The sequence below is a fragment of the Bombus bifarius genome, unplaced genomic scaffold (genome assembly GCF_011952205.1).
Source record: "Bombus bifarius isolate JDL3187 unplaced genomic scaffold, Bbif_JDL3187 scf7180000008138, whole genome shotgun sequence".
NCBI classification, from domain to species: Eukaryota; Metazoa; Arthropoda; class Insecta; order Hymenoptera; family Apidae; genus Bombus; species Bombus bifarius.
In genome coordinates this window covers 599,916-625,490 of record NW_022884466.1, presented here as the reverse complement: position 1 = coordinate 625,490, position 25,575 = coordinate 599,916, and the positions used below count along the sequence as shown (strand labels likewise).

Sequence of the window (25,575 nt, the reverse complement as noted above, 5' to 3'; positions counted from 1 at the left end):
TAACGGTGGCGGCGACGTCGGTGGTTTCCCTACCACTGCGACGCCCATTTCCATTTCAACCTGAATCTCCTCTTCACGCTTCGCATGTCCGTCAGCGCCATCCAATTGACCCGTATAAAGTGCGATATCGCTAATCCTCCAGTAAGGTTATTCAATGGTTTTCAAAATGCTGATCAAATGTAATATACAGAGGCTTTCAGCCTGCCGTCTTCCCTTCCGCCGCAATGAAATCCTTGTTTCGATTGAAAATATGTTTAAAAAAAAAAATCGTGTTGAAAGGTTACGCTTTTAGCGGCGGAATTGTAGTCAGCTTCTTTATTCGATGCTGGTACACCAATCGCTTTCTTTCAGAAAAGATCTAGTCGATAAAGCGAAATGAATTTTCGCGAGAAGCGGTCAAGGTCCATTTCGCGACTCGCTTATGGTATATCACGGGGCCACCAGTTGCACGGCTGGTATCCGAGCAAAATGGCAACAGAAGTGGTAAATTTCCGGATTCGTACTGCAAGAACAGGTTGCACTATGGTTGTGTGTATATAAGGGGTTTACCAGTAGATGTTGAAGAAGGAAAGGAAGCCTTAGGGAAGTTGTTATCTGGAGTAATGGGTTCCGGTTCCTGTGTCGCTTCCTGCCGTCCATCCGTCATCCTACAGCTCTCTCTGGCGGATACTTGTAGGATTTCTCAGCTTTCTATATCTATGTGTATCCAGTTCACAGTTCTCTGTCCTTCTATTTATAGAATACATACCTATTACTTTTCTATCTCTCTTTTTCAGCAGAAAAAGACTATTCCATGTAGTATGTGTTTCTGCGGTAATGAACACCAAAAGAAAATTCAACTATATATATATATAAGGTAGAAAATTTAGTATCATTGACTCGAACGTTCGAAATTATCTTCTTTCACGCTTGTTGCATCGTGCGTCACTCGACGATGAGCATTTCTCTCGAGATATGAAGAGAAAAATAAAAAGAAAAAATAAGCGTTCGAAAGATAATCATATCTTTAGTAGAATTTCGATTTAGATATTAGGCTGTGTTGGTAAAGCAATGATAAAGTAGCTTTAAAAATACTCCGTATAATCGTATTCTTCCTTTTTCCGCTTCTCTGCTTGCATTATATAATTCTCTCGATATTAAATGTTATTGACTTTTTTTCATTTATAGCAGCAATTCCAAGAAATTGATTATCATACAAGTATATTTTTCTATTATGTGCTATCTTTTTTTCATGTCAATCTTCTGTGATTGTCCAACTCAGACGTGGAATATTTAATGCCGCCGGAAATAGTCAGCAAATAATTTCTCACAAGGAAAAGTCATTATAACAGCCAATCCTTCTTTTGTCTTCTTCTTCTTTTTCTTATTCTTCTGAAATTCATTTAAAATACACACCCATTTAACGTTGTTTGAACGCAAGATAAAGCTAAGGGATTTTTTCTATTTCCTTTAAAATCATTAATTGTCCTTTTACCACAATTATCAATATTTAAAACTAGATTATTTTCTGAGACGGAAGTTATTAACAATATTTTACTGCAAATCAATTTTTTGAAAAATGCATTTGTTTCATTTACGTTACTCTTTCTAGTAAATCGACGCGACGACTTGATTTTATCTCTAATCAAATCACTGTTGACCTTTATATACGTACGCTTATACGAGTCGAGTTTGCGTAGCTTTTGTATCGATCTCTTTAAAATTTCCGTAGTTCCATTCGTCGTTCACGGTTGTTGCGTTCATGATTTTGTCGCGACCGGTGCGTATCATCATCGGTGTGAATTCGCGTGAAATCGAGCACGCGTCGCGCGGCATTTGGCGTCAGGAATGACTACGAAGACGATTTTGCATAATGGAACGTCAAAGAACGGAGTTACCGGCGCCCCTGCGTATCAGTGACGCATGATCGACCACCTAACATGCTGTAAACACGTTTTCAGCCACGGTCGAAACATGTTGCACTCGCTGCTGTTTCGTTTATCTGCTTACGACCCCGTCGAAACTGCTTTCCCTCTAACCGTATCGTGGTACAAGTATGTCAGGGGACATTTTCGAATCGCTAACACGTGTTTCGCCAAAGATATATATCACTGTCGTTTTCAGGGGATTGGTTATCTAATTGATCCGTTATCTGTCGTTATATCGCACTTGGTTAACCTTTCTATCAACACGGTCCTTATTCACAGAAAAGTAATCGTACTGTTAGGATTTTAAATTTGAATAGAAAGATTCTATTAGGACATTTAATGCTGTGGGCGACATGTGAATCTCCTTATACTTTACGCGTGGCGTGTAACGTGTTTAACTCGTGTTAAGAAGTTTCTACAAAAATTGGGTTAGATCATAATGTTTAGAAATAAACGTAAATTCTTGCTATTGTGCCTTTTCACCGAATGTCGGATCAACAAAAATGATGTTATCATAACTGGATGTAATATGGCCTATATCTCAGCACAAACATCATTTAACATCCGTTCGTTCAATTTCTGCGCAGAATTTGATAAGGAATACGATCTTGTTCTTGTATTGCAACACTTTTGATTTACCGTGGGAATAATGTAGATTATATTGAAAGCAAATGCGGTCAAAGGAGATAGAAACAGAGAAATCGAGCATAGCGTATATTTGCTTTACCTGGAATATATGTAGGCGTATTGTGCATATGTTTCGAGCTTCGTGAACATGAGCAGATCAATGACGCTTTGTATGTTGATTCAACTATCTAACCCTAACAACTTGCTCTGTAACTATTGCTCAACTCCAGATTCCATGGCGCATTTCCACCGGATGTGGAGAGATGAGATGCCGTATGGTTACATATATAGATACCAAATCTGCTTTCAGAAGCAGCAACTGTACTGCTAAATTATCAATCATAAATACAATAGATTTTCGACAACGTTAATCTACAATCGTCGCTGCAAAACATTTGGTATATTTACTAATTTAAGAAATCATTCCTATAACATCTTTCAGAAAAATTGTACAGTCGTCAGATTTCGATAAAAGAGTATCGTTATTTATTATTCGAAACATTCATATATGCAAGATAAAAAGAGAAACTATTGTATTAATATTGTAAAGGATGTAATATATTTTCAAATATCATTAGAGTAATAAAGAAGTAAATTGATATGGGTTAATTCAATTTCGATCATTTTTATGGCATATTGGCGAAAAATGCGTTTTGGCCCCATTTCACTTTGATTAGGGACAAGTGCGTCCAATCCCAGATACCATCAAGCTCAAGTACGCTCAGTATGTTCGGTCAGCAGGAAATATTATGTCCATCAGGTTCTAGATGTTCAACCCTGTTCTGGTAGTTCGCACGAAATTAGTGTCGGCTAGGCTTTGTTCGACGCCGATGACACGTAAGCGACGGTCGTGGAGAGCTGACCACTGATCAACCACATTATTAGCAGTTGTTCCTGCAGAAACGACGTAACTGTGCGCCGTTTCGTTTTCAATCTCATCGAACACGAATTGACTAAGGTTTACTCAACTTACTACGCAATGTTGTAACATTCCTGAATAAGAAGTGCGGATTGGTCTTTTCAGAAGAGTAGAATTAGTTTTCGAAAAGTTCGGGTGCCGTAACAAATTTAGTATCCAATTAATTTCTCACGGTATGTTAGTCATTTTTACAAATATAACTATTATTTAGGAACGAATATTATATATTTATTGTCTGTCATCTTGTCGATGGTTTAAAGTTAAAAGAAAAAACAATTCCGAATGTAACGATAAACATCGGAATTTTGAAGTTTGTTGACATCGATGTTCATGTATGATCGATCGGTATCACCGTTTCATGCGCATAGGTGCAAGACCGTGTAAAACGTATGCGTCGTGCACAAATACGTATGTACGTGTCATATGTGTCACCAACTGTACATCTATCTATCTTGTCAATCACGATCGTGAATTAATTTTGATTCAGAGAATCGTTCGTGGAATCGAACGTGGTAGAAATGATAATTATGCCACGGTTACAATACGCTAAACATGTAATTCATTCGTTCGGAAGAGAGTCCTTTTTCGGTTTGTTATGCTTTTTCCATTTTGTAAATGTGAACTTGACTCGTCCTTTGTCTACAGAGTGTATCTTTTATAGAATGTTTCAGTGACCGGTATTACATCCATTTATACAGGATTAAGTTACATTGTCATTGTTTTAATTAGCTATATTACTATTCTTGGAAGAAGAATATGTTGCGCAAGAACGTAAAACGGAACAGTGGAGCTTGTTCCAAGATTTACAATTGGAACCTTTTGTAATTGATATATTTGTTTAATTAATATGTTTGAAAGAACGCGTATTAACTATAACGTCAAACGCGATACATATTACGCTATTGTCTTTCAATCAGCTTAATAATAGGATTCCGCGATTAATAAAAAATTACTTATTACTTGCATTATTACGTTTTATATTACACAACGAAAAAAGATATTGGATATTATACACTTTTATGCACGATATCGATAATTAGTTCAGTATTTCGAAAATATTTAAAAATTCCGTTTAGCAATGCTTGTACCTTGTAATTGCCATAATTTTGCTTATCTTCTTTTCCTGATACGTAAGTCATTGCCATTAACGCGAACGCGGTTCACCGACCCACCTATGTGTTAAGACTCTCTTTGCTCAGAAGTCAATGAACCATATGTGGGTTAAGGTAGTTTTCATTCAACGATTTATGACTCATAACTTTTTGCTTACAGATAATTGACTTACTGCGTCGTACGCTTGCTGCGCATGCAGAGTAATCAACTTAATTAAATAGATTTTCGCGCTTACTTTCCTAACTATTTCTTTAACAATATAAATTTCCTACATGAATAGACAATCATACTTTGAAATTGTTTTAATGGGAAAGAAGGAAACCAACATATTGTTTCGGTTTATGGTAACATTGATCCAGGCATTTCACGAAATTGCTATTACCTATTGCGAATACAAGACTTTATTTTCCATTTTCCATCCGTGAGAAGCTATTTTACTTGAAACTATATAGTTGACACGAGCTGCATACGTGCATCCTCTATCGGCGAATACGCGTACGCATACTGACACTCATACTATTTCAAATGCATCGAGTTTATGATCATATTTATTGACAATTGGATAGGAGCTGGAAAAAACTGTGTTATATGTGATATTTCATTTAATTTCCCTTTATTTTATTTTCCTTCCTAGATATAGGTATCTATACCTCAAACATTTTGAAACGCAAAAAGACACTTTATTAATTCTGACATGCTCGAATCTTTTTTGCAATGTTTTTCAAATGATTGTAATTTTTCCTTTATTCGTAATATTTTCCTTTTTCCTTTATTATTTAATTGAACCTGTCGATGAAATTTTATGTCTCTGTTAAATAGTTTTCTAGAAATTAGAAAATAAAAATGGGAGGAACAAAGGTAGCGGGAGATTTTAGCATGCAATTAAAGCGAAACGTATTTGTATAGGTTGCGTAAATGTTGAATCCTCCGTTAACAATATCCAGTGATCCCCATTCGTTGTTGTCATTTCTGTCGAAACACGGAGAAATTTTTCTCAAATAACGAGACGGATCCCCTTGATCGGTTTTTTCGTAGTGGAAAAATGCTGGCGACATAAATTGGACCGTTCCCCGTGCAATTTCACCGTCGCGCGAGATTATCGAGCGTTCGTCGTAGTTGCTCGAGGAATTTTAACGTCTTTATAAAAGCGAAGAGCAAGAGGGAAATGTCGAAGCCGTAGTTCTGCCGCACACTTGTCCAAGGGCCTGCGCCAACGGGCTTACCGAGCTGAGGTAATGTCCAGCTAGTATGCATTTAAACGAGTACATTATCCGTGCATTATCCGGCGTTAAGATCATTTCGGCCTAGACACTCTATGTAACTGATTCATGCGTCTTCAAGTTGTTATCCAAATAATGATATTTGCGACATTGATCGTCCATTGCACATCATCATCCGCTCTCTTGAAAATCTCCAAAAAAAATTTCTTTTTTTTTGTTGACTTATACGTAAAAATTGTACCAATGAAGGTACTAATTTTTACATATACCCTTTGCAAAAAATTCTATTTTTTTCAAACGTATTATAATTTTTATGATTTTAGTAAGATATATGTAAAAATTATACCATTGTTGCGTATAATACGCGTTATTATCAGCCTGGCATGGCTTCTTTCGATTTCCATCGCCGCCTACGTACATTGGGATATGTTCCATATTGGCATTTTCAACAGCAATTAGCACATTTGTCAGACTGTGACATTTAATATCCAATTATGTTCATTGTTCATCGGGGCTGTCGATAGATATTCGATGATTGAACACGTATAATTATATTGCTTACTTGAATGTCATTAATATGTTTCGCGTGCAGATATTGTTTAACGCATCTTACGCTTACGGGTTAATGAACCATGTTCGATATTCCAATCGAATTTTCACTTTGAAATTCCGATTCCCACAATTTGAATAATGGACAGTTCCATTACGATTTTAAATTATTTTTTCCATTTGCTCAATCGTATATTTTATTTCATAATATTTAAAAAGATTCTACATGGACGTTTCAAGAATTGGAATTGATGTCACAACTATTTTCCATCCTTGAAGACTACGTTTTACAAGAAAATTAAATATTAGGTTGTTCCAAAAGTTTCTTTCATTTTATAAAAAAATAATAAATGCACAACTTTTTTTCTCTATATTATTTTATCGAATTATGTATGATTTTTGTCCCAATAGAACAAAATGGCACCATAAAAATAAACCTAATAAAAAATCATGTTTTCAAAAAATTTGCACTTGATCTTAGTTCGTGACAGTATTTTCATTCATCACTGTACAAAATAATTTTGTCGACGTATAATTTTCCGCTCCTATGTTATTTCTATGACAAACGTTACACGTTGCGTGTTCGTCGATTTGTCGTGTACATTTGGAGTGTAAACTGTTGGCAGGATACTCGTTAGCATTCTCTTCGTGTTGTTTTCTTCTTGTTTTGTCGCGCAGTGTCCGATCAAGAAACTAATTATCCGAGGTCGCCCTCGTACTCCATGAACCATTCATCCTTTTCGTTGTGAAGTGCCTTCATCCCGGTTGCCAGCGTGCTCCGCTACCTTTTGTCCAATATATACCAGGCGTCTTCTCTCCTTCGCCTAATATCGGTTTAACGTGTATTTTGAAAACCGATGTCAAGCCCCCCAAGATCGAGTGCCTAGTTTCTTCGGGTACGTCAGCCCAAACAGACCAGAGATAATTACGCGATCGTACTGCTTTTCTTTAGATATTCCTCTTCTCTATTTGTTTCAGCGTATCATTCTGTTCAATTGCTTAGGATAGATATTTATTATCTAAGATCGATTCTTCAAGCTGAATCTCCTACATTTCTGATTCCGTTGAAAAATATATCATAAACGACGTGCCACCAAAAGTAAAGATTTCTAATAATGGAAATAAAGTACACACGCTTTTAGCATTTCAAGAATTAATTGGACTTTGCCAATCGGTTTAATATTCACATCAAATCTCTAGTTTGTTATTATTATGGTTTCGTTCACCGTGTGTTATTATTACCTGAAATACACAATACATTATAATGAATACATCCACGTGATTTATCCGTTGAACGATGACGTTAATATACGGTTTATGTATATTACTCGTAGTTGGCGACAATTTTGTAAGAAACGGGAATATAATGGATGTTCGCGATTTTGGTGATGTTGAAAATATGAAACGACAGTGATTAATCGATTCTAATAAAAATGTAATATAGCAGAAAAATATTGCAATTCGAATCTAATCTAAAACATAGATTACTATGAAGTTGTCCTTAAAAGTTTGGTAAGATAACTAATTGACTGCGTTCGCGTTCGCTCTCGTATGTCGTGAATTAATCGAGGAAATATCGTGTCGATTTTTCAACGGAAAACTTTCAACGTTGTCATTAATCAACGTTGGAACGTTATATTTCAGGTTGGTCATTTTGCACTTTCGTGACCTGGCCACGACACACCCTAGGATACTTTTATTATTTCCGCTCAGTCCCGGGGGGGGGGGGGGTCATATCGTTACAATTCATTAGGAAACACGCTAGCTGTACAACATTGTTCTATACTTTCCTCGAAATACATTAACTTTATTCTATACCTATACTATATGATTCAGTGATCCAATCAAAAATACTATACGTTAATATGTTGATTACTTGCATTGTAAATTGTATCTCAATACTTTTTAATTTTAACACAACAATATTTATAAGCACGTCCGATATTTTTGTAGCTACGAACCGAGAGAAAATTTATATTAAATTTCTAGAAAGTTTTCAACGAAGGTTTCAGCGTTCCTTTGCGTTTTTATAGCTGTTTGAGTTAAAATTATATTGAAAAATTCAAAGACTTGCAATTAAAATTTCAGTCTTAAATTTTAGACTCTTTTTTTGTATCTATTTTGGGAGATGTAAATTCAAAGAATTTTTCCGCAACAGTTTGCACGAAATATCATAGAAAATTGCACGTTATTTTTTAGTTCTCGTGCATTTCGTGAAACAACGCTTACGGACGATTCGATAGTAGACTCTTTGATTATCGCGCGGGAACGTTTGGCTCATCTTATGACAAATTGTTGCAAATCTATTGGTTGTTATCTTATGTACCTTTGCGTTATGGCTTTTGGTTGACAGCTATTCAAATCGAATTTCTATTTTCTTAACCACGTCCGATTTCTGATTATTAGAGCACTATTAAACGTTGTTAGTCTAAAAAGAAAAAAAAAAGAAAAAAAAAGAAAAAAAAAAGAAATCCTCGTCAAATTGTTTTCGGTTTGAGACCCCTGATTTTCGTTTACGGATAGTTTGACGAAGAGAATCGAATTTGTTGTTGTTGTTGTTTCAAACGGAATAACTTAGTCGATGTTTCAACCGATAAGTGAGATTTAACGTTCAACGCCTGGGAAACAATAAAAACGGCTGGCGGAACGGTAGTGAATGTATTGTTTTAACGGTATAATGGTCCATGGGGGTCGGTATTAAATTTACATGGGCAGAGGTTTTGTACAGCGTGCCGCGAACTTTTAATTGTGCGGAAACTATTCGATTAATAGGACGGGCCTGTGGGTTCGATAGCGAACGAATGCCGGTATCGATTGCCATGAAGTTGTTTCGCTATTTCTACAAAGCTCCCTCGAACGTTTTCTCTTCTCCTCTTTCGCCTTTTCGTTGCTCTGTTCCGCAAATTAATAATCCCAGTTGTTTATGCGGCCCTCGATAGCCGAAGCAACACGGCTTCGAAAAACATCGTACAACCCGGTCTTAGTAAATCTCATGGACAAAGAAAATTTCCTGTCCACCTCGTTTTCCCGAATCTCCTCTTTCGTTCGAATTAAATTTTCAAACGCAGCTGCTTCAATTAACGACTACGCGCCAAAGGGAAAAGGGAAGAACACGTTTGTCGGAAGGATTTACTTGAAAATGTTCGCAGATATAATTGTCGTTACATTATTCGAGGAACGAACGGCGTTCGTTATGTATCGGAAGTACGATTTAACTTCGATAATTGGTTAAAATTAGTTTTAAACGAAAATCGTATCTTGCTTTTGTTGGAATGGTCGTTGGACTACCTCTCTTCTTTTCACAAATGTAATTGATTGACTATTCTATGACTATTCTATGCTATGAGTAATTCATTCAAAAATAAATTATTCTGTTTCAGGAATGGAAGCGATCATGTCAGAATTCTTTAACGATACCACGACTGCGTTTTACATCATATTGATCGTTTGGATCGCTGATCAGTACGATGCTATTTGCTGTCACACACCGGTTACAAAAAGACACTGGTTACGGTGAGTTTTGATCTGTTTGTAGCTATCGAATCACTTGCGCTAAAATTCCTATTTTGCTTAGTAATAAACACAGTTGTTTGCAACCCTTAACTTTAACTTTTCCTCTAACAGGAATATTGCTTAAAATAATATGTATAAAATAGTAAGAATCTAATCTTTAGTTATATCTTTTAAGTATAGAAAGATACATGCAGTAGAATTGCCAATAATCCAGTACGCTAGGGACTTGATTAACGCAAAATTATTGAATTATATCTGTGTAATTTGGTAAAAATTGGAAAACCAATATTAAAAACAGTCATGATTAATAGAATAAATTCTTACGGTAATTTTTATCCTATTTTTATGAAAATAATATCAATAGATTGCTGAGGTAATTCTAATAAAAATACGACTAAACTCATAAATCAGACTATTCGGATAAATTGTTAATAGCGTTGTTTTGCGACCAACATCCTACAATTTTATTTTTGCTAGGATTATCAAGAAAACATAGGAAATTCCTGTTCAAATATTATTCGTCTTACTCGTCATGGAGAGCACGGTTATAACGAGTTCATTCGTAGAAGTCTCAGGGGTCGTTATACATCCCGTCCTTTTTAGATTGGGACAGAGATGATCGAAGGAGCATTTAATTAAAAAGGATTAAGCTGTATTAAGTAGCGAGTCAGTCGTAGTTCTGGGCATATCGGCAGACCTCGCCTTTTCTCTTTATCCTGGCCCGTGCACCTCCGGCTAAAACTGAAACGATCAAAGTATCTACTCTGTCTCAGAGTAGCCTTTGTTGGATGACGATAAAACGCCTTGCCTGCCTTGTCACAGTAACTTTACGAGAGGACCAACAGGAGTTTAATATACAACGCGTTTGCGAATTAAAAAAGAACGAGCCGTTGATGCTTTTGTATGCTTGAAACTACGTACCGAGGAAAGTTGAACAAAGCCTTGCCAGGACATATGGATACTTTATTAAATTACGTTTCAACTGAATTCTTCCTTCGACTTATTAAAAATTATTTTCTTATTTTTTTGATGCCCTAATCTCAAAATCATCAATTGATCGATGAAAACTGATCAATTCGATTATATCGATTAATAATGGCAATAATTATAGTAATTGCTACTCCTTAGTTTGTATGTAGAAGGAATCAATTAAAACCTTTCTACATATAAACAAATCAAAATTTCACGTAGTCACAGAGGATTTAAATATCTTTCTGACATTCTGAGAAATACCGATCTATATTTCTTAATGAAACAATTAGGCCGGTATTCGCATATGTTACCAGATTTCTGTATAATTGAGGACGATTGCGTATACCTTCGGTAATTATTGCTGTTTATTGATTAGCATGGAATGCGTAGATCTCGAGCGCGGTATGTGCAGAGAAATCCTGATTAAACAGTGCGGTCTATGGCAGCCTACGAAGTGTATCATCCGTATGTTCATGCAGGTCGTAGGTCGTTTGCTCATTCCTGCTACGTGGTCCACGTGGTTATTAAACTCGATTTGTCTTTCGCATTGGTTTGATTGTCACTCCATTGCCATAAATACTTTCGATCAACCTAGATTTGGCAAATTGTCGCGTTCGACCATTCGCCGTTCCGTCGGTGGTTGTGTGCGGATGTCAAAGCCGGATCAGGATGAAATCCCTCGCGTAAGAGGTATCGAGTTTTACGCTCGATGTGCCTTACCAGCGGTAAGAGAGAGAGAGAGAGAGAGAGAGAGAGAGAGAGAGAGAGAAAGAGAGAGAGAGAGAGAGAGAGAGAGAGAGAGAAGCACGATGTAATTTCCTTAGACTGACAAAGGTATAGGACGGAACATTAGGGACATTAGACGGCGATTAAACAAAATTGTCGCCGGTTGCTTGGGATGTTTGAACAGATTGGTGACGCGCAAGTAAACGGTCACCGAAATTGCTCGCGGGTAGGAGATGACATGTTTAAAGCGGAACATTTTAAATGATCGTGGAAGTTTGAGAAATCAAGTTGGTTGGAACAAGGAAGTTCCGATCAAACAGGGAGCAATTGAGAATGATAAATTCCAGAATAAAATTCTATAAAATTGTTGAAATTAGGAAATATATCGAGGAAAATGTTATATGAGTAATTAATAAATTTGTTGAAGAACAGTTTTTTCACAGACCAAAGAAATTTAGCTCTGAAAGGATTAAATTTTATTTATAATACAATTGTGTAGTGCATTGATTATTCGGTTGGCAGTTGAAATTAGTATTTGCATTTTTATGCAAGTAAATTGTGTTTAATGAATAAAGCAGTCAATTCCAAAGGGGCAAAAATTAAGCAGACATTCGATTAACCCATGTCTATCATTCTTCGGAAAGGATCGTTGCAAGGTTTTATTATATTTTGACATTTGTGTAGCATTGTACGAATTACTTAATGCGTTGGATTTAGATTTCGAATAAAGAGAAAATTATATGTACATTGTTTCAAAAATATCAGTAAGAAGAAAATTCAGATATATCTGGATTAATATGTTATTCAGAACGAAACATAAAGGAGACATTCTTTTATTCGCTGCATCTTAATTTTTGGAATATATTTTCCGATCAGCTTAGTTTAACCTCGGCGTTGATTTAGTTGGTAACAAGCGTGGAAAGGGCATAGATCTAAACGGCTTTACTCTCTGGCGAAACATGGTCGTAAGGACAGTTAGGTTTCCTTTAGGTAGGTTCGAGGTTAGACACGCAGCATTAGAACAACCGGTGTTAGACAACAATTAAGCAGATCTGACGGTGGTAATACTCCTGTAGTACCGCTTCCAAGTACCAGAATTATGTGTTGCATTGTGTTCAGTCTACGTCGTTGGCTGCGAGATTTACTCTAGATCGACTTTAATTGCATAAACAAGATTCGTTCGACGAACAGGGTAATCGGCTTCTTTTTATCCGTGCAAGTTAGTTTTCTCAAAACGAAGGAAAAGTACTTGGTTCGATCTCTTTTCCGTGCCAGAGCTATTTCGCTCGAGCTTCAACTCGGATCGGTTTTTGTCACGTAAACCAAATAGATTTAATGAACGGTGATGGCCCCTTTTAGAAAAATTGGCTTTTTAAAGGCGAATGAGCGCTGTCTCAAGATTCCTTCCTTTTAGAATTTAGATAAATATAAAGTTCGTGTTAATCTAATGCATTCTTTTATTAGTAATTAAAGTACATATAAATAAGTACGTAAATAAGTGACGGTTTGATCATTTAATTTATACTAAATTTTTAATAAAATGGCGTGTTTCATACGTTGAACGAATAATTTCTACACCTGTGAAAATTATATATGACGATAGCAAGTATGTCGTAATAACAAGTATATTGTTCGAAAATGGTGATGAAAGTAACCGTGGGCTGATCCGATTAACCGCAAAGCGTTTTCTATCCGAAGTCATTTCTATCGACCAGATGTAAGCGTGGTTCAATTTACTGCTCTACGATCTTCAGTTCTTAGAGTTCTGGTTGCCTGACTTTGGGTTACGATAGGTATGCAACTATGTAACACCGAACACCCTCGACCGACTGTTTCTACGGGTCATCCGCTTTTAATTAGAAACTCGACTTCCGCTTACACGTGGTTTATCCGATACTTCGTGTTCGGTTCCCGTCTCTATTCTCCCATCATTCGTAATCCAAAGCCTTTATCGGTGGCAACATGGATCGAAACGAAGAACATGATTAATGCAAAGATCTACGATAGTTTGATTTGTTAAAATTTTAAAGTTAAAAGTTATTTTACAGGTTAAAAGATTCGTCAGTACACAAAAATGATTAACTCTTTAACTATAAACTTTTTTTTATTTGTTTTTACTGCTGTGAAAGGAAAAGAATCGCATCGTACAAACAATTTCTCATTTTGTTTTTAAATTAGCGAAGTCTCGTATACATGAACATCATGATATGGATCTTCGATTTGTTTTGAATATCTTTTGGGCTACGCGATGCATAAAAAATTTTCTTGCAAATTTGTCCGACTCTCTTGCGTATACTTTTACTACGGATCAGAATGAAACTCTGGAAGTGAAATCAATGCTGTGCAGTACAGTAACGTTTCGTTCGTTCACACGCTGGAAATCGCTAGCGATACGAAAGAATAGACATTGCCGGAAGGCAAAAGCTGCTGAAAGTTCAGTGATTGCCATACTTGATATCTGTTGCTCGTGGAATTGGGTATTTTCACGTGTTTCTTGCTCTTTTTACATACCACATACGTAGACACCTAAATACTTACGAACAATATTTTTTTTTCCCAATTTCTACAAGTAAAGAATCCTTTGGTTGTATCGTAAAAATAGAACGAGTAATTTTTTATTAACCCTTTAGAAATCCGAATATGCGAAATGACTTTATACAGATTGTTTGGACGATAAAGATTGTGAGCTTGCTTTCATTCCCATAGCATGAACGTAGTTAATTGTATCATATAGTAATGATATTTAAAATTATTACACTTCTTTGTGGCAATACGTAGACAGATGCTTATGAACGATATCTATCGTTATCGAACCGTTCACAACGTTTGAATACGACATACATTTACTGATTGTCATAAGAACCAATCTGCGATGAGCTTGTTTTAAAGACTGGAGGATAAATGCAATCGAGCAATTGGTTTCACAGGCTCGGCCTGTTAAAACCTCAACCCCGGTAGTAAGAGTTTCATTCATTTGTTCAAGGGAAAGGGTCACTGTTCGTAGTCTAGCCAGCATGCACGTTGTATGTTGTCGAAAACAATTAGAAAAGTGCTTTGTTGAAGCGTTTCAGGGTGCGTGGTGTCCGATAATACGGATTTGGTGTTTGACTTCTGAAATCGAGATGAAAGAAGTGGTCCGTTTAACAGATTTAAATCTCTAATAATTGACGAACAACAATGTTCGAACCCCGTGATCGTCAATGTAAAAAGAAAATCGGTCGTTGTGTTGAAACATAAAAGTAACAGAGAAAATCTGCTAATTTTAAACGTATTGGAAAATTTTTCAAGTCGGAACAAAGATGATATATCGAAAAGAAAAATGGAAATATTTTAATTTTTTTATGTTACACGACGCAAAATGCTAGAAAATCCTGGTTATGTTCAATTTATGATAATTCTGTCAGGATGAACAGGAAAGCAAGCACGTTTCACTTTCGCACAAATATTTGTTGCCTCGAAAAGCAATCGAAATTAATATCGCAATTCGTTAATGATTATTTTGTAATTTCCCTTCGTGCGCGTTTCATCGCATGTCTAGCGTACATGTTTTTCATGCAAAGCGCAAATTAATATAGTTTCCGTGTAATGGTCGAGCAAATAATTTCAGAGAGGGGTCGAGTATAAATCGTGCATAATTAACGACGAAACGTATTTTTAATTTAACTCGGCCGGAACATTTTATTCTTTCCGGCGGTTTTAGTGTATTCTATGCTCTCTCCTCCTCTGCCCATATTATCTTCCGCCGCCGTGAATCTCTTAATTATTTTTCTCGCTTGTTTTCACACGCGAGCAGCTTTTTTACGCTTCTTTTTCACGGTTATGAAAACCGGGTAGTGAAAAAATTATTACGATGTGATTTTACGTTTCTTCGTGAATATTAAATTACGTCTATATATAAGAACGTTGGAGCGGTGCCATTTGATAAAGTTTGAAGTCGCGAAACTGAAAATATGTATTTTTATTGGATGTTTAAAACTCGATAACCCAGATAATCCACCCCGTGTGTAGCACGTACGTACGTTTCAAAATGAGAATTACGCGAGATCCATTACAAAGAATTAGGATGAGCTAGTGGGCGACGAGTATGATTGATGCGAGGGCGTGGATGCTCTCGGATTACCGAGTGAATTGTCATTGCCAATAGTATTCAAATATTATGATCCATAGGGGTTTGATGTACACAAATATTTGTGTTTTCCCCATTTAGGGGAATTACCAAAATTGTACCATATTTTAGTTTCATTGCAATTTTTGTATCATTTTCTTCGTAAACTTTTGTTTGAATATATACTATTCTAAAATATCATTTTAAATAAATATAATCATAAAATATCATTTTAAATAAATGAGAGTAATTTCATCTAGATACATAGTTTGTGGGCGACATTTAAATTGCTTTAGAAAAAGAGAAGAAAATGCCTCGTCCATTTCCATTGAATTAAATTACTATCACCGTATTCCGAAGTGGAATCAAGATTTGTTTTTCTCTTTTTTACTTACATATATCGTTCTTTTCATGCTGTTCGAATGTATTTGCTTCCAGTTGATATGAACAACGACGGAATAGTTAGGGAAAGAAAGATGAGAGAGAGAGAGAGAGAGAACGCGACCTGGAAGTCTTAGTTTCACGATACGCGATGGTGTTAGGTCGTCGCCAGGGGTGTGCACTTTACTTTCAATCCGTAACGTGGGTCTGGATTCTCAGCGGTTCGTAGATAACGCACGTTCAGTCCCATTTGAGCCTAGAAGGGCTGTCTTTTCCTTCAGCATTCTGCTTGGCTGACTTATCCGACCTTGTGTGCACATACAGGCACGGGTGTCTCTTCTTTTCAAGCTGAATTCGTGTAAATAGCTACATTAGCTCGAATAATGATCTAATGTAATAATTTAATACTTTCGCTCGTCATTGACTACTCTGGTGACGCTTGAGGATTAACGATTGTATTTAGCAGAGCGATTAACATCGTAGGAAGTTTAAAATTGGACCAAAAATTTATTAGGTATGTAGTATGTAAATTGGTTTAATGATTTTAGATCATTAAATTTTTATGCGTATGAGGTTATTTTAAATTCAAGTATTTTCCCGTCTTGTGTAATTTTAAAGAAATACAATTGTTGTTTATGTAATTTTACTTAAACGAAGTTGCATGATGAAAATTATTCCGATGATTTAGTTTATTTTACATGATACATAGATAAAATTTTGATTTCGTTTAAAGAGGTATCGAGCCAATGTACATACTTGATAGTTTGTCTATGATCTTTCCATTATTGTATATTTTATGCGAAATGTTTGTTGAAGTTCGTTTGCGTTTTGAAGTAGAAAACAAAATTTTGTAAGATATTTCGCATCTAATTTATATTTGGTATTATAAGCATGGCAAAATAATCGTAAAAGTGTTTTTTAGTAGTTTACTGAATATTTGCAAATTGTTCCCAGAGCAATTTGTTGAATAATATTAAATTCAAAAGGAAATTCATTAGCGTAGCTGTGTATTTACGAGCAACTTTCCAGTTACAACGCAGGTTGTGATAATGATCGTGATATTTAAGACTACGTTAAAATTTAATAACTTAATATAAGCGTCATTTCTGCTCTGCTCAGATTTTCTAAATAGTTCGTCGAGTTATCAGTGTATATGTGCAACTTCCTTAGTTCTAATTTATATTTCGAGACAAGATGGTACTAAATTTTGACCTCACGCAGCTATAATTCCATTGTACTTTCTAACTTTGGGTAACAGCGTTCTTAATGCCAACGAGAATTGCTTGCTAAAATTCTTCATACTTTCGCTATATTTGCATAGTTTGTTGCGAGATAAAATGGAAATAGATTGTTCCAAAATCTTCTTCAACGTTCGAAACGTTAATTCTTAGTTGGCGAAGTTTACCTTTAGATTTGACCTTTACGAGCAACTTGGTTGCTTAGTTTATTGATACCTAATTCGTATGGGCCTTACCAAAGAATTTACTTTGACATATTAGATTACTACCGTAAGTATACTTGCGGAAAAGCGGTGACCCAACGCTTGAAAGTATCGGCAAAAAACGGCATTGCCGAATCGACTCGAATCGAATTGAATCGTATTGAATCCAGTTGAATGAGATCGTATCGAATTGAGTCGAGTCGACTCGAGTCGAATCGAATCGAATCGATTTTCAATCCGGGCACTGGAGTTCCGACGGTGTACGTCGCGTCACGTCATTTCCGTTTCATTCTACTTGTCCTGTATTTACATTTCGCTAGCGGCGAATTAACCCTACGAAAGGCATCGTTCTCTCGCAGGAGCTAGTATCCTGTCGCCGCGGGTGCCTCGTCGGTGGGTGTCGTGTCGGTGGGTGCCATTACTGGCGTCGACGCCACGCGTGTGTCGCCACGGCTCGCAAGTGGCGCGTCGAGTGCTTACAATCAGCTGGGCTTGTCCGCAAATAACACCGGAGGATGATTATGATTGAATAAGGCCCGTAATTGAGGCTATTGAGCAATTATATAAATAACAAGCACACACCACGGACACCGACAGCCAGCAGAAGCTTATAGACGGAACACGGGCCCCATAAACGCATACCACGAGTGCGACTGGTGGACAGCCTGGGGTGTTATTTCAGTATGATGGGGAGAGAGTGGCACGGGGGTATGGCTCGTTCTACGGGGGATGGTTCTCCCTTTCTCTCTTTATCGTTCTCCCCTGGCCTGGTTGTCGAGGCAGGAGCGCCAGCCGAGTTGCCTGGAAAATTACAGTGCAAACATAACCTGCACCTATATGTATACCGCGTGCCCTCGGCACATCGCGTTGCTGCGTTAGTGTATACGCCGTTAGGCGGGGCCGGTGATCTCGAATTCCCTTCCTTTTGCCTCTCCACCATCGAACTCTTATCATTTTAACTACCAACCTCCGCGATCAGTTCGATCTCTTGACGCTGTTCCAAACAGAATCATGAATATTGTCAAGCTAAAATAAGTCTCCGAAAATTGATCGTAACACCGTTCTTTCATTTGCGGAAAAGACTATAAGGTCGATGTTCCAGAGTGGTCGAAGAAGGGAGAGATTGAAGTTTAATCCTTAACGGTAGAGCTTGCCGAAAGGTAGCTGGAGTGTGATTAATTTCTTATGAGGGATGAAAAATGAGATTCGAGTGTCTGCTGTTTAATGAACGTTGTACGATCTACAAGGTTGCTGGTTTTTAATTCCAATGGGTATGAGATCGCGTTTCGCTTGTTTGGGATTGTACGAAGGTTCGAGCGAAGTAATAAGTATCGCCATCGCGTTAACAGACTATCGAGAGATCTTTTTTATATTTTGTTGGAACGCGTAAATCGATAAATAATAGTTCTTATTTAACTAGTGCGAATTACGTGCGATTCCGAATGGTGTTAACTAGTATGTAGCTATGCAGTTGTTTTCAAACCACTCACGCACGTTTACTCGGATTATGTATTTAAACGCGATGTTTTCATCTTATCTCCTCGTGTTGGAAAATATCCTGTTTGTTGATTGAATTGTGTTTAAATATTTTTAAAAGCTTTGCAACACGAATATGTAGAAATTCAGAGAAACAAGATTAAGGTAACAATTTCAAAATACGATAGAATAATATTTGATAACACCTATTTATTTAAAGCTTTATATTTCGACAGGTATTTCTTGTTTTTTACCACTTAACTATACCTGTTAACTATCTAAAAAATATTCACAATCTAAAAGATAATCTTTCTTTCTATATACTCTTTCTATATTTGCTCCGATATATTTCATGTTTAATGTTCAATATTACTCCTATATACATTTTAAACGTAATTCGCTAGAATTCTTATACATTATTTCATCTTTCCCAGTGAAAATTTTTTGAACATTGCTCGTTCTCTTATTCGAGCAAAGAGGGCAACATCGCAAGAACCTATAATTACTTTCCACCAACCTCTGATGTTTACCTCCTAGAGGTGGACTTCGGAAGGAAATGGCAAGGGATGAAGCTCGATACACACGGAGTTGGCGTTTTAATCAGGGTGTCGCGTTCGTCTCGGGTATCTAGGATAGGACGGTGATACGGGATGCATGGAAGCAGAGAAGCGTCAGACAGGCGCCAGCCAGGACGGTGTTCTGGCTCCGACGCTGACGGAACCAAGAGCTGACTTCATTTTCCACAGATCGCCCTTTCGCATTCCGTCTATATACGATCGGTCAACGCTTTTGTCCACGCGACAGGGTGCCGAAACACCCTCCACAGGGGGTTCCTTTTACCTCTAGACGTATGGATTTACGTCTTACCCCGCTACGAAGATCGATAGCTCTGGATATGAAACCGATATCGACGCGTGCGAAAAATTCTCCTAACAAGGATACCATCTTCGGACCCCTTGTTTAGGAATTTTCAGCTTGCCCAACAGAAATCCTCGTCGTTCGCGTTCTGACATTATTTTTCTTGTCTCTTTCTACCTTTCCCTTTTCTTCAAAATGCTTAATTTAAATAGCGTTAAACGTCATTTGTTTATCTGTTTTATTGATTGTCCTCTTCGATCCACGTTTTTGCGACAACGTTAATTTCTGTTTGATTTATTCTTTCGAATTAAAATTTGAAAAATATGTATTGCCATCGCCCAAACGCAAATCGATTCGTGTAGTCTTGGAACGAAGATGAACGATGTAACAGAACACGATAGCTGGAAATTCTTTTTTATAAACCCGTGGAAGATTTAGTAAGTTTAGTCGCAATTCGATAACGTTTTATTTGTCGTGGAATTTGAATTATTCAATGCTGCGGATATACCATTATGCAGAAGGTGTTGGGTATAGTGCTGTTTTCCCGAAACGAAAACGTAGGTACGTTATTTACCGCACAGGACACATGATTAATCGTAAACAGTGGATAGAAAATTAGTCCCCCTAAGATAATTAGCTAACATAATTAATTTTCTTGACTACCGGCAGCATGGTTTGGAATACCAAACAGGAACTGCTGGTTATGTTCAGAAAAATGCTTTGTCTAAAGAGAGGAATAGTAATCGATCTTATGTTACTTGCTTCGTTACTCTGAGTTCTGTCGACGAAACGTTAATATAGCGTACATTGATATCTACCACAATATTTGTCAATCAATTTCCTAATCAAATCGATTGATATAAAATTTCAAAATTTTTGAATTTGAGGAAGCAACGAACTGGTTTTCGAATACATTTCAACGGTGGTTCTTAATATAAAGTAATTCGCAAAATAGCATTCGTAATGTATTACAAAAAAGGAAAGATTGTAAGTGTGAGGGATTATATACATAGTTGCATCTTTGTTTGTAATTTCATTTTGAACAAATTGAAAATCGTCTGGTGCAAATCGCGAGTTTTTTCGCACGATAACTATGTCGGAGAAATTGAATTTTTTCGAGGCGTATTATAATTCACATCCCAACACGAAATTCCGGCGACATTGAAAAGATGAATATTGTCGTCTTAAGGAGCGAATGTGTTAAACGTAGTTGTACGGAAGAATATCCGATCTCGAGCCTTCCGCTGGGATACGCTTATAAAATTAAGGGATAATGAGAATTAACGAGGATGATAACAATCTGCACACAACGATATTTTCTTCGCGTTATCGAGGCAACGTCGCTGAAGGGAAGGCCTCGAAATGAATATAGATTCGCAGTGTTTTAACTCGGTATAAGGGTCGAGAACGAGAAAGTATGCGCATTAGCCTGTAAAATAATGTCGAGGAACTAATCATTAGCAGTTCCCTTACTCTTTTTTCGACTTAGTTTTGACAGTGTATAACCAATTGCTTATTTGCTATGTAATCGACTTTACGAACGAGAGTCAACAAATGCAGAACCAACCAAGTAAATGGTCATTGGAAATGAAATTTGTTCATATTCTCGATTACGTTCGATTACGCCAATTTTCTCACTTTTCTTTTCGTTTACTTTTCGACACGCCTCTTGTTTATAAGAATATCGAGCACAGTAATTTGATCACTCTCAAAAGTTCCACGTACTTGTCAGCTAGCGCAGTCTGGCTATTCGGGACTCGTGAAGCACCCTCGATGGCTCCTGTGCTCTAAGCACCCTTCGTCACTTTTCTGAAAATCTTTAACCGCTCTTAACTCCTTCCTCTTTTAGCAACTTTTTAATACGGTCCGTGGCAGCTGAAAATACCCAAGACAAGTCGAGTATGTGTCTTTTTTCCTCAGTCGAGGAACGTACACGCGGTAATCCAAAGTCGTTAATATTGAAATATTAATATCGCCGGGGCAACCTCCGCGAAGTGCAAATATCATTTCGAAGAGCGAGCCGGGACAAAATGAAACAGGCGAAACGGACGGAATATTCTGTAACAAATTAACTTGGACCGGTACCGGACCCGGGGAGAGAGGATCGATCCGCAGCGATATCGCTAAATTTTATGAACCGTTTCGCGGAGTTTTAATATTTCATTCGCCTACAACGCTTGTCCAGTGCTTTTAAAGCGGCGATCATTTGATTTCCGTTTTCGGTAACGCCGAATATCATCGCGAGGAATTAAGACGATTATCGAAATAATTTTATAACGTTTACTGGTAAATACCGTACCATAGATTTATGAGCTCGTTTGTTCTGGATCACGGCTACCGTGCCCCACCGAAATGTTCAAATAAAAGTGGTTAGCACATAATAAAATGCGAACGATGCTCTTAAATTTCTGTTATGCACGCGAACATTTGGGAAATCAAGCTTGATTCGAGCGAGAACGTTCATGGGATTTTTGGGCAAGCATAGGTTGTCTCTTTAATGTTTAATTAATCCTAAATAAGTGGAATATACGTTCGCCGATAAATATCTCATTTGACAAGCCCCCGGGTATCGCGTCTGTTTAAAGTACCGCCAATGGAAAGAGTATTCGTCGAAACACATATTGCCAGTGTGCCTGCATATTTAATTTCGTGTGTCATCAAAAGCATCGGCTCGGTAGAAGTTTGGAAATGCACGCGGCCCCGGACCAAGTTTTACGACATCGTCAAAATGAAATTCCTGTTTATTCATGGTATGCGTAATTCAAAATGGCATCGCTCCCATCGCGAGAAGACTATAAATGTTCATCGCGAGATACATTTTCATGCGTCTACAAGACGTATGCCATCGTCCCTAAGATTTAGAACACTCATTTTAAACAGAGACAATCATTCTGAAAAATATTGTTGCACTCGGGAACCATGGCCTGCCGTTCGAGCACTTTTATTCATACTAAAATTATCAATCTTTATCACGTACCTAAATATACATGTTATAGATAGAATATTGTAATTAAAGTGATAAATAAAGCTGAAAATAAAGGAGCGCATATACATATGTACTCGTGTTTTTAGCTCGATCGAGGACAACGTTAATTCTGTCGAAAGCACCTGCGTAATATCAATTTTATATTGAAGCAATGGAAAGAATATACCGCACTGTGTAAATAATAGAATGTTTGAATAGCGAAATATTTGGGTAATAGAGATTACTATCGTATTGAATTGTTTGAGAAGATTTTATCGTTTTTGACAATCGATATTAAATTCTATGGAGTATTAAGTTGGATTGAAAAAGGATTATCCATTACGAGCGTTTAGCAAATAGCAAAGTACCGAATCCGAGAAGATATTGGTCCTAGTTAAACGCAGCAATTAAACAGAAAAATCCACGATTGGTTAATGGGAAATGTATCATTTTTCAATGAGACAACGTTAGGCTTTACAAATTACGACAACGTGCGTAAATAAGTATCCTGTATAAATAACTTAAATCGTCAGAACATTACCGAACAAAACTCGTTAATCGTTATTTTTGATATTTGATATTAAATCTATATACCTAGAAAAAGATATTACAATTTAATCGATATCTAGATCGATTGCAATTCTTGCTTTCTCTGCTTTATAAAACTAACGTATAATATTACGGAGGAACGTCATGTTCCTTTACATCTGGTTTTTGATATCACACGTCCGTGTGTAATGTTTAAAATCATAGGTTTGTATTCGTACAGACCGCTCGCGCAAGGATTCATTATATTAAAAATCGCACGTGGTCAAACAAAGAGAAAACAAACCAGCGGATAATACAATACGCGCGCGCAAACAAGCAGGGAACCTACTGTACAAAAGTTTCGTGATGTTTGTGTTGTCGCTCGTGATCCATCTCTCATCACCTTGTGTATATTTTTATCAATTTTATTTCTGTGCCACATACGATTCGTTCTATATGCGTAAGTAATGAAAATAATAATGCGTTCAAATGCGTCTAAACGAATTAAAGCGGCAAATTAGGAGCTGTTGTTGCAAAGCAATTTTGGAAATTAAAGTCATAGAATTCTATCTCGAATAATTTTTCTAGTAATCTCCGATTCTGTTATATCGGAATATATACTTACCCTCTTTTAAAAGAATATCAAACTTAGAAAATCAACAGAAATGGGCTTATCATATTCTCCCCGTGTGATTTTCTTGTAGATAAATAAAAAGAATTCACGCGAAAGCTTTCCTTCCACCGCTGCACACACTTATTTCTCTCGTAGCCCCTTACCCCACCTTAAAATCCAAAGTCTACACGTGTACATTTTCCTGTTAAACATCGTCCTGCTATACCTCCAGAGGAAGACGAAATCTTACCGTGCGAACAGCAGCACTGGTTAAATAAATAAAAGAAGGAAGGAAGGAATGGAATGGAATGAAACGAAACGAAACGGAAGCCATTAGCAGAGGCGGAAGCAGCGGTGGATGCGAAAAGCGGCCTGCAAATCTACCGTGGAGGAATTTCGTGATGTTCCGTGTTGCTCGCGCGATTCGTCTCTCATCATCTCGTTTATATTTTTATCACGTCTATTTCCATCCATCCTTTGGGATTCTGTGTACGTAGTATTACGTGTCCCGGCACCGTCTCCTCTCGACCTAGCTATGGCCATATACCCGTTTCAAAACCGTGACGTCGTGTCGGATCGCGTTTCTAGCGCGAGCGTGTACGCGCCGTATAGGCACTCATTTGTGTACCTGAAATTCCTGCAAATCCTCGGGAATCTGGTTCGCTGCGCAAAAGGCACGCAACGACGTATTCGCTCGATCGCAGAACAAACGTTTGCCACCCCGTCGGTTCATGCATGGACAATTTCATTACCTGTATCGGGGGCTTGGTGACGCTGGTCTGGTGGTTGCGATGGCGGAAGCGAGAGGCACGGAGGGTGCGGGGAGATCTGATGTGGGTGGCTCGACCAGTGGGTGGCGCTCGGTTGGCGAGTGCGGCGGCGTGTGCAGGCGAAACTACACTATTAAATGGTGTCCTGACGGGCGCCAGTTAGGTGCACCGGGGTATGGCCCATTCTCGTCGTGTCACTCTGAATCTATTTGCATAGTAATGGCGCCGTGCTTCCCTTTCCTCCTCCACCCTCCGGCTCGCCACCCTTTAACGTATAAATACCGATACGGAAGCTTTTCAGCCGAAGAAGTTCTCGCCATGGTTCCTTCATATTGCCGGATATACCAAAGTTTCTCCTAATTCCTTGATATTTGCTCTTCCATAGTTACGCGATGTTTTTTTCCAATTTCTTTAGTCACGGAGCAGAAAATTTTATGTTCGCCACGAATCACATATCGTTAGCGTTTACTTGCGATTTAATTGGAAAAAGTTCGATCGAAATTTATAGATTAGAGTATATGATTTATATTATGTATCCATAAAATTACTGCGAAGAATTAGTTCGCTAGTTGTAGCGTTAAAATATTCAGTAACGTATCGTATACGCGTTTGACACGAGTATAATTGAAATCGTGAAATTCATTCATTACGTAAATTCATATAAGTGTTAATGTTGCTGATAATTAGGAGGTTATTGCGAACCAGCTCCGGTGTTTCACCGGTTAGAAGACAGTCAAGAGACAGAGTTAAAGCTTACTCGAGCAATGAGTCGCGACCCCCAATTATTCGTTATAATTCTAATTATCTCGCATACTCCGAAAATCCGCAATTCTCCGTATCAGATATCCATGGAAATGTATCTCGAGACGGAGTTCGCGATAATTAGGAGCTT

General features: G+C 37.4%; 1 protein-coding gene across 3 annotated transcripts in view; it reads left to right on the top strand.

Annotated features, from left to right (window-relative positions):
• The window catches only part of LOC117208501 (membralin), a 65,481-nt gene that overhangs the window by 18,183 nt on the left and 21,723 nt on the right, over nt 1–25,575 (top strand). For all 3 annotated transcript variants that reach the window (XM_033449701.1, XM_033449699.1, XM_033449700.1), the window contains exon 10: nt 9,716–9,848. In XM_033449701.1, the coding sequence (XP_033305592.1) occupies nt 9,716–9,848 (133 nt within the window). The remainder of the gene's footprint in view (nt 1–9,715; nt 9,849–25,575) is intronic.